The following is an 18,111-nucleotide window of genomic DNA, read 5'->3' on the forward strand; positions in this document are numbered from 1 at the left end:
ACTATTACTTAGACGGAATAATTCAATAGTATTGAATACCACTGCTATTATAGCCTGTACCTAAATCTTTATACCACATTGTAAAATTTATCTTCAAAAATGACAAATATGTACTTAGGTGCTAATAAAATACTATAATTATAACAGAAATTTTAAAATTTTACCTTAATTTTTCAATTATATTTATGAGAACTTCAAAAACATTAATATGACCATAAATTGATAAATTTAGCTAATTTTTTAATATATTCTTCCGAAATAAAATTCCATTTTATCTTGTTATTATTTTTTTTTTAAAAAAAAGGTTGGAAGCAAGAGAAACTTTTGAAAGAAATTTACTTCCTTGAAAATATTATTGTTTGAATTTTAAATATTAAATATTTTATGCTGTTATAAGTATCCACTCGGCTACGATTATAAGTTTATGTCCATTTTTTCACTTTATCTGTGCCCTGTGGGAGATAAAACAAACTAGAAATTGACAAGACAGTTTGCCATCGAATCCCACGAAGTTAATCTTAATCGTGACTTTCAAATTTTAATTCTAAAACTGATAATAATTGATTTCTGTTAGGATTATTTTGTGAAGTCTCAACTAAAATATAACAGCATTATGCCGAAAGTTTCAGGTGACTTGTTTTTATTATACATTTTGAAAAATTGCTTATTCATTCCAATAAATTGAGGTTACGATATTTGCTTTGAATCGATGAGAAATGTTTTTGTGAAATTTGTGCAAACATTTTTTTATAGCCGAAAAGTTCATAATAATTATTTAATTTCATTGTTACTGAGTTAACAATGAAATTGTCGTTTTTAAGATGTCAAGGATAAATACCATAAATACCGGCATTCGACAATTGTAGTGATATTATTGTTTTTCAATCATATATTTGTATTAAAAATACAATTCTTGACCTTGAGCTTTTAATAGATGGTAATATTTCTTTATATAGTCAAAGTAAAGTGGGGTAAGGAGATGTATCCAGATGTCGAAGTGAATACGGATGATGAACCGGTTGTATTCAAGGCTCAAATCTTCGCACTGACTGGCGTGCAGCCCGAAAGACAGAAAGTAGTATGCAAAGGTGTCACCCTCAGAGATGACAGTTGGGCAAATTTTAAACTCTCAAATGTAAGTAATTAATGGATTTCCTTTAAAACAGGATATGTAAATATAATTATACAGTTGAACATGTACTTAAAGTAAGAATTAAAAGAGCAACTGCCCTGCACATGAAACAACAAAAAAAAGTTATAGTCATTGTTACTTGGGATGATGTAAAAATTCTAAATATAAATGTATATACTAAACCCATAACAACTATATCTGTTCAGGTATCACAATTTAAATTGAAATAAAAAAAACAACAATTTCAAGGTAGCTACCGAAATTAAAAGTGCATACACGGACAACATCTATCTGTGGAGATACAAATATAACAATAAAAATATGTTTATTTTAGGCATTGAAAAGTCATGGTGAAGTAATTGAACTCATGAACCCTGAAAAAATTATAAAATTGAGTTTCTTTGGTTAGGCACACAGTAATACTATTAAGGAAAATTTTGGATCTCAATATTGATTTTATTGAAACTTATCATAACATATGTTCACAAATTATATCTTATATAACTTGTATAGTATATTTGTTGGATAATGTTCTCACATTGGGGTATAAACTCTCAACAATGTTTCATGATTTATCTCTATATTTATTGTGAGCATTTATATGTAAGATTTTAAATAAATTACTAGAAATGTCCATGGTTTACTTGTAGAATGCATTGGTGTTAGTTATGGGCAGTAAAGAGGAAGATGTCCCTGCAGCACCGGTTGAACAGACACGCTTCGTAGAAGACATGAATGAGTCAGAATTGGCAACTGCTGTAAGTACATTTTACTCAACATGAATTGTTTAATAAAAATGTAATTTTGATAGATACAAGAGAATTTGCTTTTGTTTCTAGTTGGACCTTCCAGAGGGTCTCATTAACTTAGGCAACACATGTTATATGAATGCCACCGTACAGTGCCTCAAAACAGTTCCTGAATTAAAAAATGCATTACTTGGTTATGATCCATGTGAGTAGAATTCATTTTATAAATAAACATATTTGTTGAAGTGAATAATTTTTAGAGCCTATTGGCCTCATTGTTAGAAGATATGAATCTTAATCAATGTTTCTGAGTTCAACTTGGACAAGCATTACTGAAATTTCTTGTGCTTAATTTGTGTTTGTAATTTATCACAAGCTTTGGGGTAAAGGAAAACATTATGAAGACATGTCTTGATTTACAATATGAAAGTTAGGTTGCATATGAAAACTGCCACATGTCCAACCCGCATGGGGACAGCATAGTTGTGGAAGTTCTAAACCTTCAAAAAGGAAATGAAACAAGTAGTGGGACATTTACAGGCTGTTATTTTAGTTTTATTTTTAGTGTAGTACAAAATATCTAACACATCCTTTTTTTATACATTTAAAATCATATATATATATATATTATGTATAACTAATACATATCTTTATTCAAATAGCATCGGGGGGAGGAACTGCGGGTGGCCTTACATCTGCATTAAGTGAAACAATGCATGCTCTAGAGAGTGGGGGTGCAGGTGCCTGTGCCGCTGCAGTTGCTAGATTACTAAATGCATTACATGCGGCTGCACCACGACTGGCGGAACGAGGTGCTGGAGGACAGCTAGCCCAGCAAGATGCATCTGAGTGTTGGACAGAAATTGTGCGAGCTCTGAGGATGCGGCTTTCTGTAGCTCCAGAACCAAATAGGTACAAAATTAAGTAAAGATAAGATTATAAGCTATAATTAATTTATTTTTAATTCTCTTCCTCTTGACAAAAAATCTATTACAATCCAATATATTTTATTTATACTTTGATGATGTCGATGATAATGTCCTAATGATTTCAGTCACAGTGAGCATCAACTATTCAGGAGCGATTATTGTGCTTGAGTGATCTCTTTATCCCTCACTCTCATAATCCAATGGGACAACATTCCGATACAACTGGACCTTTACTCATGCAACCTCCAGATTTCGCACTGACACTGACACTGGACATCTTTGTTTATAATATTTAAATACAACTATGTATATGTATTCTTAATGATACATGTTTGCAGCAAATCCCTTGTCGAACAGTACTTTGGAGGTACATTAGATGTAGAGCTAGTATGCAGTGAAGCAGACGAGCCTCCGACGCGCTCCAGTGAGACATTCTTACAACTCTCTTGCTTTATCTCACAGGATGTCAAATATCTGCAATCTGGACTTAGATCTGTAAGTAAATAGCAATTTAATATCATTTATAAAAAAAATTATAATTTTTTTTTATTACTAAACATGTTTTCATCAAAATCATCAAAATTTAATGTAAATACCTGCAAGCAATTTTGACTTTAACTGTTTAATAAATTACAGAAAATGGCAGAGCAAATCACAAAGATGTCAGAAACATTAGGAAGAGATGCTGTCTACACAAAAACAGTAAATTTTATAGCAATTTGACTTTTTCTAGATATTTATTTGGCTGTCCATGAAATAATAATACTTTTTATTTATAGAGTAAAATCAGCCGACTGCCAGCATATTTAACAGTGCAATTTGTGCGTTTTTACTATAAAGAAAAGGAATCTATCAATGCCAAAATTCTTAAAGATGTCAAGTTTCCATTAGAATTGGATGTATATGAGCTTTGTTCACCTGAACTTCAGGAACGTTTAACTCCCATGAGAAATAAATTTAAGGTAAAATAATTTCTGAAACTAATTGACACAATAGTGGATATTTTATGTTTTTCTATAATTGTTAATAATTTTTAGGAATTGGAAGATGCATCAATCGAAAAGTCCTTAAATGCCAAGAATAAGAATCACGGCGACAGTAAAAAAGAAAATAAAAAAAAGAGCATAGTGCCTTACTGGTTTGAAAACGGTAATTATATTACGAATGCTTTTTTTTAATGCGATAGGTAGGCGAACGGCCAAATGGGCTAATTTATTATTACAAAATAATAGTTTGCAGGTCAATTAGTGATGTTTAGTTGCAGATTTGATTCTAACTTAAAAATAATTAATAATTACTCAAGTATTCCACTCCATATATACACAATATGTACACTTGAAATAAATAAATAAGTGATATATTACGTGCCTGTCGCCGCAGACATCGGCAGCAACAACAGCGGCTACTACCGGCTGCAGGCCGTGCTGACGCACCGCGGCCGCTCGTCGTCGTCGGGGCACTACGTGGCGTGGGTGGCGCGCGGCGACGGCTGGCTGCGCTGCGACGACGACACCGTGTCGCCCGTCACCGAGGAGGAGGTGCTCAAGCTCAGCGGCGGCGGTGCGCACTTGTCCTATTTCCTATTACACACTCATGGCATCTTATGCACCTTGAATATGTGATTGCGCAAATCGCTCATTTGCCGCTCTCTATTGTTGCAATTGATTATAAAAAAATTGGGACCTGTAAAAAAGGGTATCCTTTCTCTTATTGACTCGTATTAGTAACTTGCGATGAAATTTGTTGACATATGAAAATCATATATATATGTAAAAAATGGATGCTTGCTTTTCTGTTATAGTAAAAGCGATATTAAAGACAGATATTCTGTTTTTTCATCTTCCACCAGTTTACTTTTATTATATTTGTGTATACTGCCCAAGTATTTACTCTGTAAAGTAAATTTGCAAAATTTCAACATGAACGTAGTTTCAAATTATGAAGGGTCGCTAAATCGTTGCAACAATCTGCAAGCTTGTGTTAGTTTTTCGCTTTTTTAACTTCAAAATCTTCTGACTTGACCTGAAACATGATTGAATAAAATAAAGGAATAGACGTTCAATAATTACGATGAAGTTCAAGGAATGGGCAAGAACAGATGATCATTTAATCATAGTGCAGATCGCAAACCCTCACTACACCCTCCCGCTCATGCTACGCCACACACGCAGTAATATAAAAGTATTCCATCCGTGGACACGACTCTGGTGGTACGGGCTCGACGACATTGTCATGTTATTTTCTTCGGTACTGTGTTCTGTGTGTATTTTCGATCATCAGTTTTTAATAGCTAAACGTTGTACATACTTGTTAGTTTCCATTATATATTTACATTTTTTATTACAAACATTTCACAATGCGTGTGTTGTAATTGCTTAGACTTTGTTTTTATCTGCAATTCTGTAATTTACAGGTGACTGGCATTGCGCATATCTTTTGCTGTACGGACCCAAGATTTTAGAGGTCCCTGAAGAGGAGGAGGAGCCAATGGTTATGGATGTCACTGGGGGACCAGCTGGCAATCCTCCTACAGCACTCGCGTAATTACACTTCTATGAACCTGTCTCGAATGTAGGCTCTAGGAATGAGGGATCAAGTTTGTCAGGTATGGAATTATGATAACTTCACAGATTTATCGAAATGAGATCTCATGATTGTTAACTAACGATATTATTCTTGCATTTATTTTTGAAAGTGTTTGATGTACCTCAAAAATATATTTTACATTAAAAAACAAGAATGAGTAAAAATAAAATTTAAATTTAAATAACATCTCCATACATAGTAAACAGTAAGAAAATAGGATTTTTGAACAGTTTTCCTTATTTTAAAACTACTATTGTATAATTATCAGAAAACTATATTTTTATTTTAAATGAGTATGTATGTATACTATATCTACAAAAGGGTAAACTTGGCAAACTCGGGCTAATTTAAGAATCAACTGTAGCGCCTCATTCTTTACTTGATAATAGGGAATATGCAGTTTTTGTTGTTGAATGTTGAAAGAAGCCTAAAACTATATACAAAGAACTATTTGAATTATTCTATATATAAACGTACTTCATTTGGCTTATATTTGATGTATTCATAAATATTTTGGACAGTTTATCAGAAGGAGAAAACTCGTAAAAACAAGCAATATACATATTTGCTATTTACAAAAAAATTAATGCATGAATGGTTCAATGTTTGTTAGCGAACAATTGTACAAATATTTATTTCTATACCTTGTTTTGGCGCGTAACTAAACTAATCGACAAGAAACGAGTGAATGCCTTTTTGGGTTATTTGCCATATTTGTGCAAATTAAGTAAAGATAAATAAATAGATCCTTTATACGTAGTCGTGTTTTATTTCGCCAAGTGATGTCACCATTAATTATTATTAAAGTTTCATAAATTACAAGTTTAGATTTTAATGCGCTTTGTTAAACGTGGTACATGAATGTGTACATAATATTTTAAACATTATAATACTTTATAAACTTTTGACTGATCGAAAAATTGTATGAAAAAATTATCAATCATTTTAATATTCGTTTCGGAGTAAATTATGTCATATAATAAATTAAACATTGTTGTTCTATTATTTTTAGATTTAGTTTTCAAAAATGTTTTTATTATATAATTTGTTTTTATTAAAAACATTTTAAATAAAGCATTATTTTATTAAAACCTTTTAAAGTATCGATAATAATCGGAGAGCCAATGAAAATATTAAAAATAGTATAATTATAACATGCATATTCCCAATTATGAATATGTCAATAACATTAAGAAAAGTTGAATTGTACTTTGGGTAGTTTTTCTATTTTTATAAATGTAAGGTATGCTTTTTTGCAAAATTTATATGGATTTACATGAACATTCTACTATTACTGTAGATAATAGAAACTATGTCTTATCTTTAAATTAATTTAGGTCAATTTTAAAGTTAAAATCATTTCTCTTTGAAAAAATGTTATCAATTTTATTTACTACATAAATACATACATAACATTACGACCAATATACCATTGAAAGACTTGAAATTAATTTATGGTGTAAAATTGTGTCGCATTCTTTATTCTTGCACAAAATATTTTAAAATTTATTATTAGTTAAAGAATGAAGTAAATGAAAAGAAGCTCTACTCATTCCTGTAAAAGCCAAGTGAGACGTTTGAAGCAATATGCAGTTGCAATATGCAGTTGCAATATGCAGTTGCAATATGCTGACTGAATCAATGTTGTGTATTGAACCTTATTTATTGTAAATTTTAATTTAAGCATTGAATGCTGTTAATTGTTTAAAGCGCTTTATTTAGCACTTCTCAATAATATCGTCAAGTTCTGTGTACTAATGTATTGAATTTATAAGATTAATTGAAATAAATGTTTAACTCGATACTATTTTGTGTTATTATTGTAGTGTATATTTAAAATATAGTAGTAATATTCCTGAACAATGTGTAGCTGTACTATAAAGCGAGGTTACGATATTCATCACCCGATAATTAGTTATATATATAATCGTTTTAATATAAAAGCTTAAAGATATAATTCTTTGTCATAATAAAATCCCTTAGATTCGAATAAAATATCACCACTGTTTCTGTAAATAGCCTGTTACAAGGCATAGGCTTGGTTCTTTATTTATATTTATAGAAATAACAATTATTAGTTACGGATGCCGAAATCAATAAATAACGACATCTATTGGTTATCTGTGGTCGAAGATTTGGCTCGTACAGCCTACGAGATGGAAGTACGTTAAATAATTATTTGTAAATACCTTCTGTTTTACTAGTAGTTCTTCAAAATATATGTAAAAATTAATTAATTAATTATTTAAAGTAAAATGCTTAATGATTTATGAAATATATCTAAATAATATATATTTAAAAAGTCTAGGAAACCACACACATTTGACATTTTATTTTAAATGTCAAGTTAAAGAAGAAATATTTATATTTTTCTAATTGCTACTGAAAATATGACGAAATCCCTCTTCGAGAAACTAGAATTATGCTCTTTATATTTAGTTCGTATTTATTGTCCGCCGTTATATTTTATAATATTCTCAGAATATCAAGAAACAAGAATATTGAAAGTGTTATTAGGTTTTATTGCGGGCTTCTGTTTGGGACAACTTTACTTCAACTTGTTTTTAAAGGACATACCTTTTCTAAATGACGCCGGTTTCATTTTAGGCTTAGTCATAAGCATAATTCTAGGTAAGGCAATACAAAAATAACTTCAATTAGAAGTTCGTGTTACTTGCCGTAATTATCGATGGACAAAAAATTTTTAACAATCTTCTCGAATGAATTAAAAACAAAACTAAGAATAGCCATATTTTTAGGTGTATCGATAGCGGTATCTGTACAAGTGCGTTGTATTTCGCTCTTGTTACTACCAATGTATTGTGGAAAAGCTGGTCGAGGTATTTTGAAGGCTATCGTACTGACCTACGTCGTTGCTGGTAAGGTAGCTGTAATATGGTATCATGGATTTATTTTAAAGTCCAATACTGCACTGATGTCAATTCTGTTTTTCATTAGGACCAATAACAAATATGGGTTTAAACGCAAAAGAAGTGGTACGAGTTTTTGCTTGCACAACGCAGTTGTCTTATAATCTTTCCAAGCATATTTATGCTCAGAGTTATCATCCGTTAAACAAAGCTTTGCTGGATTTCACTAACGAGATTGTTCAGATAAAAGAAAATATAAGGTTTTTAAGAAAATCATTATTTTAAAGTAAGAATTTCACATGGTGGTGGATGTTCTGTACACATGGTCGGCTATGAAGAAAAATAAAATAAGGTTTCTTTTCCGCCATGTTTGAGGTGTAACCACTTAGTGCAATGGAGCAGTGGCAGAGATTCTCAGTGGTTGCCGAATAATAATTTATCTCAGACTGACGTGTTCGGCCGTTTGGTGTGTGACTGATGTTATTTCATTTCAATGGGCAATAATTGAAGTAATCGACACAAGACGATTTTAAATATGACAACTTTAGCATTTACTTATCCAGTGTCCAATTTCTAAACAGGCTAGCTAAGCTTCTGTTCCGGTTTTAACGATGAATGACATTGGCGTTGTAAGGAATGGTTAAAATTTCATACGGCGCCAATGCTTGTTGCCAGTGGGCAGTGGTGACCACTTACCTACAAGCCCAGTCGCCCGTTCTCTTAAAAATGCTAAGATATTTTTAATGTTACTTTTGTAATCCTCATTTTATTATATTTTTAGTTTGGCAACTATAAAAAGGTATATGTACCTATTGAATAATATCTGTGTATGGTTCCTATATAATAGTGAATTTCCTTTAGATCCATTCGTGATGTAATATCTCCAATTGATTATGAAATTGAAGGTTTGGTTGGATTGCAACAGATGAAAAGTGAAAATGATTTTACCGACACTCTATTTGATATCGTCCACGATACAGACGAAGTGGCGAAAATATTCCAGTTCGTATATTCTGTAAAATTAGATAAGTAACACGTAACTTTCTGTATCAACTAACAAATATATTATTTTACTTTCATTAGTCCGTTTGCTATGAACTAGATACTCGAATGAAGCATTACGATAATGTTTTTTTTTCAACTTACCTACACGTATGACATAGGTCCAAATAAGAATATGCGTTTCAAGGGCTGGTTTGCATCTTTTGGTATGGAGCTGAATTTAACGATGTTATTTAGGTTAATTATTTTTGCATCGTATCAATTTATGGGGCTAAACGAGGAAATGGGTTTTATCATTGGAAAATATGCGAATTGCATGATGATTAACCTATTTTGATTATTCAATGTGTTTTATCTATTACTATATTTTTAACTTACATAAATATTATCTAGTAAATTAAAAACAGAAAAAACCCGCCATATACCTACGTTGTACTAATACCGTACCATTGCTTTAACGGTAACCTACTTACCTAAACTATTTATTCAATTATGCCCAATCAAATAGATAACATATCAACACAATTATAACAAAGTATTAAACTGTTTCAACTAGATTGAACCAGTCAACTGAAGAGATGAATCCATATATGAAATTATATATCGAAAAGATGGAACTACGTTGTGATAATCAACTTTCTCATACAATTACGATGTGCATGGATATATTTTCGTCAGCCTATGAATCATGCAGTAGGAATGTACCGTCTTACGCTGTTATAATCTGTTGGCCGTTGATGTTGCCTCATATCTGTGATGTGAAACGTTTAATTAGAAGTGATATTTGTAACTTCAAGAATCAGGTTAAATCATTTAAATGTTTACATAAATAGTTATTGATAGAGGAACTCAGAACTCGCAGATAAGCCCGTTAGGCCCAGTAGGGGTGTAATACCAACTTATCTATTATGTAGCCGAAAATCGAACAGTCGACTTTAAATATTATAGTATCACATACCTTTACATAAAAGTATTGGTTTGTTGTCAGATAGACTCTGTTCTTGGAGAAGGATACACTTACCTGAAGTTAGCTAAAAGAGAATTGACGACGAATTTAGACACGATAAAATTGCAGCACAAAATCCATTATGAACGAAAGCTTTACGATATTCAGGTCTTATTTTTATTTGTTAATTGCTTTGAGATTAATCGAATTGTAACACAAATAAAATATGAGAAATAAGTTTTAGGATGCCAAGGAGACGGGGGAACGTGTACTTCATGCATTTGCAGAAAAATACACCATTATGAAGTTCGTCAATATTTCGGTCTACATTTTTTTAGCTCTCTTATTTCTCCGTATACCAATAGCTTCAGCAAATTATCATGATTTATATCTTACTAGTATTGACTACGACAATGTTTACATCACTGATTATTTTAAAAGAATCGATGAGAAACGATGGAAGAAAAATAAAGTCTACGTTTTGCCTTTGAAAAAGGTATAAATAATATTGTATCTGTATTTTACTAACGTTGTGCGATTGTTCAATATAACTAAGTAGTAAGCCTCAATAACTCAGTGGTAAACTCTGATCTTGATAATATACACGTTGCTGAAGGGGTAAGTTGCAAGTAATTTATTGCAGATTAGAAAATCAGCTATACCTGTAACTGGAAATGAAGTTGATCATTTTTTTATAAAACGTAAGGTGCACAGATAGGTAGACACTGAGAAGTTAATATTCTTTAAAAATGTAATTGTTGTTGAGTAGTTAGATACGAACAATTTTTATTTAAATTTAACTAATTCTTTTATACACTATATACTAGGGAAAGAGCAAGGAGTAAAATATCATAAAAAGGGTGGAGGCGTGAAAAAATATTTTATTATATAGAGTTATAGACAGTTATTGATATACTATTACAATTTTATAAATTCAATACTCTTAGATGGAAAGAAACAGATACATAGATGTTCACTCAACATCCTACATACCGTCAGAACGTAACAAGCTCTTGACGCAAATTCTGAAAGTAATGCTCGAGGCGGTCACCGCTACGACCTTTGTGATGTTAGATAGACTATTTTATGAAGCGCTGGACGTAGTGCGGCAGCATGCGTTAGAAGAAAGTACAACATTGAATATGCAAGATATTGCAATTCAGGTATTTATGTCAATGTCTTCTTTGTCCCAACGTAAAGTATTCTATGAAGGTTTTTTTTATTTTAAATATTAAATACACATTTACAAACAATTCTATACTAATATTATAAATGCGAAAGTAACTCTGTCTGTTACACTTTTACGGCTAAATAATTGAACCTAATCATGACTGAATTTAATGAAATTTTGTATGAAGCAAGCTTAAACCCCAATAAGACATATGTCATGGTACTTTTTAAGACCTAATCTGCCCACCCCTCCTTAAAACGCGAGCAAGGCCGCGGGCGAAAACTAGTTGACAATAAAAGTTAAATATATTAATAATGATACATTAGAGAAAATATTTACTATTTAATAACCAATATTTTCTTAAATATCAGGTTGAAGGAAAAGGGCCTTTGTCTTCCATGCTGCGGAAAATCCTAAGAGAGTTTAACATAAATAAAAGGAACAAAATGGTTTCAAATGATGCCTGCGTTCCTCGGCCTCGAGCTATGCCTTCAATGTACTATATTAAAATCTATGGGGGATATCTCTGGATTCTACTCTTACTATACATTAATCCATTTACGCTTAGATTGCGGAGGTTAGATTATATTTATTTAATGATGTACAAATATTTGTTAAATTTTAACATATCATATCTATTTGTACCTTTTTCATACACCTCTTAGGTATAAAAAAATACTGTTCTCTCTTGAGTCAAGATTTGCGCATTATAGTATCTCCAAATGAGTAACAGTTGTTTATAAAGTCAAGTCCAATGGGCGCCGTGCCCAAACGATTTTTCCAGAGCATTTCATCATCATTAGTCATCTTTGTTTTTTTTTATTTAAATTTTACGAAGGCCTCGTCTTTCCTCATATGGAGAAGCTTTGGAAATTAATAACCATCCACGCTGCTCCAATGCGACTTAAAAATTTCGACCGACGTTTCCTTTGCCAACCAGCACGAAATCAATTTTATATACGCATATGAAGCACACCTTGATAATTAACTCGGTGAAGCTTGGTGAGGTATTCCCTTAAGGCGTTTGTCAATAGGACTTATAAACATAATATAAACTTGTTTTTTTTTTTTACTTTTTTTCTCACCTGTGTAAATACTAAACTACAGGTATATACCTAATAAGTTTTATATATTTTTCCCTTCTATGCACAATTATTTTAGACTAATCTGCAGTTACTTTTACTATACACGCGAAAAGGAACGCGTATTACACCTTTACAACGACATACTTAAGAAACGTCTGAGAATGCAGAAAACTCTCCGCAAGAAAGCTGTACAGGCTGTTCGCGCCCATTATCTGTCTGGCGAGAATTTACTTAGTATGAGAATGAGATATCCTCAATTGTTGGGCTGGCTTGGAAAGTTGTCAGTGGCCAGGATGAAGTGTTTGATTTGCGAGGAGACAGAACCCAAATACGCCAGTCATAAACGAAGTTAGTTATCTTGCCTTTATAAGATATCAGTGCTCAAACTACGCATATTGTTTTACTATCATTTTCGTAGTGTAGTTACGTTGCTTACGGTTACCTATGTACGTAGTAGTTTAAAACCAGTCTGTTACTTGTAGTTTTAGTTCATTTATTCATTGGACTATTCCTAATGATGATCGAATTCAAATAACATCCGATGCAAAAAATAATAATTAAGTAGTCGATGAATTCTAATCATAATTAGACAAAAAGAACTGGTCTAATTTTCAGGCATCTATTGTATTTATAGATAAGAGATATAGATAACCTATGTATATTTAAACGCGTAGTAACAAGAAAAAAAATTAGGAATAAATTAACAAGACAAAAATTCTTAATATATGTAACTCATCTGAAAATAATTTATTTATTCCATCAATAGCTTCAATTGAAGTATGGCACTCGTGTGTAAGCACTAGATGTCCGTTCGTGTATTGTAATGAGTGCTGGATGGAAGTGGGTTCACAATGTCTCGCCTGCGACCCCGCCTTAGCTGAGCTGAGCGATGTGGATTCCCTTAGCGATAACAACCCGCCACGATATTAATTACTAACAAAAGAACATCACAATTTGTTGAATATGTATTCAAAATAAATGTTGTCAAAATTAAATTTTATTTTATTAACAATATAGATTAGAATAAACAAATATAAATATAACTATGTTTTATTTTTTAAAATAATCCGTATTCGAGTTGTTCACCAACCGTCAAGTTGCTCACGAATTGAATGTTGTCGGCAACTTCGTTACACAGACGAGCTAATCCTGTCAAATCGCCGTTTTGTTGTGGACTAAAGTTGTACACCAACTACGAAGGAACCAATTTGTTATTTAACATCTCAACCAGTTGAATCTATAATTGGCCAAAAATAAAATTACAAATGACTCTACGCTTTTATTTAATAATACAATTACCGACAAAAAATCGTCATAAGTAATCCAACCATCATTGTCCGAGTCGGCCTCTTTAAACTTTTCTTTTCGAGTTTCCATTGACGTTTCATCCCCTAAGCTTTCTAATACTGCAGAACTGGACAAAATATAGGACAACAATTAATTTCATATAGGGGCGCCATCATCTCGTAGGTAATGAAGTCACCGTAATGGAATAAAACTAATATTAGAAATACGAAAGTAATTCTATCTGTTTGTTACCTGTTACTAGCCTGGGAACTGGATGAAGGCGTCGACGTTATTATTACCAAATATATCTATAGTCGAATAAGGAATTTACAGGAAAAATATGTTATCGACATATATAAGAGTGTTGCAATTAAATTTTGATGAGTGTCATCACATCACAAAAATCTAACTGAAAATGTTTATTATCCACTTATGTTAAATAAAGAACCCTTAAATGACTAAATTTATTAAATTAAAGGACCCTTTATAATGCATATAATTATGTCAGTGTTCGAATCCACAATTTAGGCTATCACAAAAATACTCTAAATTAATCAGAAGTGTAGAATAAAATGTTAAATTACACATCTTTGCAAAGGCTAATTTGGACAGATAAAATTTGAACTCGCGAAATAGAAATTTTGTAAGAAAGAGTCTATAGCATTTTTAGTAATTATAATATGCCCATGATAGGTAATAAAGTCCATCCGCTGAACTAACAAATCGTCAAATCCGAGCATTCCATTTGATTGATTGTCAAACAGAAGAAATAGGCTGTGAAGATTCGCGATGGTGACCTCATTCCAGCCTGGGAACCGCCGAACTACCTTCTGCATACTCCAACGCCGGTCCTGTTCTTTCATTTCCTTAACATAGACATTTTATTAATATATACTTAACTAGCAAAATCTGGTCAACGTTGTCCTGTTTGTGTATAAAAAATCAATAGTCATTGCGATCGGCAGTAGTCTAAGGTAAGGTATTGATTAAAATATAATATGAGCAATATAGCTTTTTAATTAAATATGAATTTGCTTTATCACGGTTTGTTTTGTGAGTGAGCCAATATGCGCAAAGTTAGAATTTTATAACCCGTGGTTTTTACTTGCCCTTTAACATCTTAATATGTGATTTTATAATATAGTATTCGACATACTTGATTAAACTGTCGCTGCTCAGCCAATCTCTTGTAAAACTGATCCACTAACCTATCGTAGTCCGTCATAACAACTTTATGCACATCTGATACTTTCCTCTGTGGTTCTCCTGTGTTTTTAACACTTTTGATCATCAGTGACAATAATTTGAACATTAATGAATTATCTTTTAATTTAAAATTACAAAGCTTTGCCTTAGTTGATTTCATTCGGTTATGTTTTTAGTAATATTTACCTGTCGCCGTAAAATCTTCTTGCCTATAAAAGCAAATCGGCTTTCTCTTTACAGGATATTCAAAAAATCTACCCAAACTTGATACAACAGCACTTACATGTTGACCCATATTTGCTACGTTAATAAAATTAGTTTTTGATATTCAAGCTCTCAATTACCAACGTCACAACCATGTCATATTTCGTTATTGCAAATTGTTAACTATTTACATAACGACATTTTATTCAAAATATGTTTTTTTTTAATAGACAATATTACATAGAAAATAAGTTTCAATGCGAAAACATTTTAAGAATTTATTTTTATTTAGGAAACTTGCAAACATATTCAATACAGCATTATAGTACAGTATTATACTGTTGTACTTACATTTTTAACGCTACAGCAATATCTGTAGTCCTTAATTTTACTCGTAAATATTTATTCAAAAATCAAGAAAATATATGGCTTATAAATTATTATTATGATTATGAGGATGAAGGAAAGATTTTGCAAATAAAACACCATTTTCTATCAATCACGTGATTAATTTTTCATACAAAATTCCATTAAAAATTTCAAAAAATTCATGACATATATAGCGTCATGCACAATTGATAAGATTATAAGAATCAAAGTAATGATTATTACCGAAAGGTTAAAAAATAATGTAAATGAAATATGGTAGGCAGTAAATTATTCTAAATTAAAATATAGGAACATTTATAAAATATCAGTCTTCTTTCAACAATATTACAGGAGCGTAACATAAGATATAGATATAAAAAGAAAAAAGACTGTTGTCGACTTTTACACAACAGAAACTGTTTTAATTTTACATATTTAAACAAAAAAATTTAGCCTTCAGGATATTTGGACGCTATAAGTAAAGAAGAAAAGTTCAGTTCGTAAGATATCTGCTTAATCTAGTAGACAACAGACTTCTAAAGCGGTGATTAGACCACCGTCTCATTAATTCCAATCAGTCTTTAATGTATTACGAGTGAGGTAGATACGGTTACTTAAACTTTGAACACAACTATCCACCAACATGAGAAGTCATTACTGACACACTATTGTTCTATTTATTTATTTTATTGCAATTATATTATTCTCCCATTTCTGTGTATTATGCTTTTAAAATATATAACATTTTATTACTCGAAATTCGTTTTATTAATTTTGGTGTCGAATGAATTGCGTCAGTAATGGCCTCAGCACGCTGGCCCCGCGTAAAGTTCGAGTCGTAGACACGACTGACTTTACGGGGATTTATATAAAAATACTACTACATACTTAGTTATACTTCATTCAAGAATACATACATCTCCCCTTCAAATATTATTTTTATAATTCTGATATTATATAATAATTAGTTACATATCATCACTTTGATATTCTAATATTTTAATATGATTCAGACAACACTTCGTCAATATTATTTGTTCGGATCATACATACGTACATATACATTTCAATTGATATCTATTCATACATACATATACACAAACAATGCAATTACAATTAAACTATACCATTTCTGTTACATGAAAGGAGAGATGTATGTTATAATTACTCTAAGACTAACACAACACAAGCGCCTAGTTAACATTAAAAATAGCACAATAAGAATGGCTGAAATACAATTTTCTAGAATCTCATATTATTACTATTATGCAGTTTTTATATTGCGTCTCACCCACGACCGTGCAGGTACCCTTACTTTTTTACAAGGAAGCAGCTGAAATTCTCCTTATCGGTTTACAATATATCAAACGTCAAAAACTCGTACAAAATTACCATCACGCTACAATATTAAGTTCTCAATTTTATTGTATCTATCACAAAACTACAATTTTACTGCTAGCACCTAGCAGCTTTCACATAGTACATCGTTTACTTGCGATCAAATCTCTTTGACTTCTCGATTATATCAAAACATTTTCGTTCGCTGAAATATTTCGGCTCACTTTTATAAAGTGGGAAACGTGTCAAAGTGGCTACCTATTGCGAATTGCGATTGTTAATGACAAGTTTTGTCTTAAATAGATGACGACATAAAACCTTGTGTGAAGCGATGGACTTTGAGCGAGCACACCGTAGGTAACCACTCTAAGGCGTAGAAGTTAAATCCACTAAACCAAGTAACAAAATAAATCTAAGAAACATAACCAAATCATACCGAATTAAATGCGGTTCCCGATTAAGTAAATATTCAAGCCGCTTAGAGCCAACTTTGAAATAGAAGAAGGCCTATTATCCCTTACATCTGATGAAATGACAGAAAATATAGTAATATAGTAAATGAATTACGAACTCTTTAAGATAAATTTACTCATCAGGTTAACTTAGTACTGTTTAGGTATTGTATATAACAATAAGTCGAGTACATTACGGATAGAGACGAGACGATATTTCTGTCATATCATCAGAGAGTTGTAGGTGGATGTCGAAGAGGGCCTTTTGTATTCACAATGTTATAAGACTGGTAACATTCTAGTTGATAAGACAAATGATCTGGCATTCGAAAGGAGTTTGCTTTGCAAACCACCTAAATTTATAATGTTATACAAAATATTGACTGAGATTCCGTCATTCTTTTAAAAAAAAACGTCGATTCGATTGGACTTTAAGATAATTTTGAAAAAAATCTATAATAAAAATGCATTTTATGCAACACATTATTTTAAAAATAATATAATACTTTACAATGGCACTGAACAAAAATAAATTTTAATTTAATATCGATAATGAAGTGAAAAGAAATTTGATAAATACTTCAGTATGCGGAAAATTCAATTCGTGTTAATTCTGTAATTGACTGTCAAGACGCTAAAAACTGCACGAATTTTTAATTTTTCGATTAAATCTCCTATTCCGTTCTTTATATCAAAAGAATTTTGAAGCCTCCTTATTCCATAACTTCAAACCTAAACTCTATTTATCTAAAACACGGCGATTAATTTATAAATTAGTATTGAAT

The 18,111-nt window shown here is 31.5% G+C and overlaps 3 protein-coding genes across 3 annotated transcripts; 2 read left to right on the plus strand and 1 right to left on the minus strand.

Annotated features, from left to right (window-relative positions):
• The first annotated feature begins 443 nt into the window (after positions 1-443).
• LOC113397661 (ubiquitin carboxyl-terminal hydrolase 14) lies at positions 444-7,003 on the plus strand. The gene is made up of 11 exons (XM_026636085.2): positions 444-629; positions 957-1,135; positions 1,783-1,890; positions 1,972-2,086; positions 2,544-2,793; positions 3,149-3,305; positions 3,447-3,512; positions 3,590-3,772; positions 3,848-3,959; positions 4,191-4,370; positions 5,224-7,003. The coding sequence occupies exons 1-11, from the start codon at positions 614-616 to the stop codon at positions 5,352-5,354; spliced, it is 1,497 nt and encodes a 498-aa protein (XP_026491870.2). The 5' UTR covers positions 444-613; the 3' UTR covers positions 5,355-7,003.
• Positions 7,004-7,786: 783 nt separating this feature from the next.
• Positions 7,787-13,400, plus strand: Snky (sneaky). Its single transcript, XM_064217800.1, has 11 exons — positions 7,787-8,027; positions 8,156-8,275; positions 8,355-8,526; positions 9,128-9,268; positions 9,825-10,071; positions 10,257-10,382; positions 10,459-10,710; positions 11,162-11,377; positions 11,757-11,962; positions 12,547-12,806; positions 13,237-13,400. The coding sequence occupies exons 1-11, from the start codon at positions 7,787-7,789 to the stop codon at positions 13,398-13,400; spliced, it is 2,145 nt and encodes a 714-aa protein (XP_064073870.1).
• A 127-nt stretch (positions 13,401-13,527) lies between these two features.
• LOC113397803 (uncharacterized) lies at positions 13,528-15,301 on the minus strand. Its single transcript, XM_026636310.2, has 5 exons — positions 15,150-15,301; positions 14,914-15,023; positions 14,478-14,623; positions 13,770-13,884; positions 13,528-13,662 (listed from the first exon to the last, which is right to left on the minus strand). The coding sequence occupies exons 1-5, from the start codon at positions 15,256-15,258 to the stop codon at positions 13,528-13,530; spliced, it is 615 nt and encodes a 204-aa protein (XP_026492095.2). The 5' UTR covers positions 15,259-15,301.
• Between the last annotated feature and the right edge of the window lie 2,810 nt (positions 15,302-18,111).

This window comes from Vanessa tameamea, chromosome 18, assembly GCF_037043105.1.
Source record: "Vanessa tameamea isolate UH-Manoa-2023 chromosome 18, ilVanTame1 primary haplotype, whole genome shotgun sequence".
NCBI lineage: Eukaryota > Metazoa > Arthropoda > Insecta > Lepidoptera > Nymphalidae > Vanessa > Vanessa tameamea.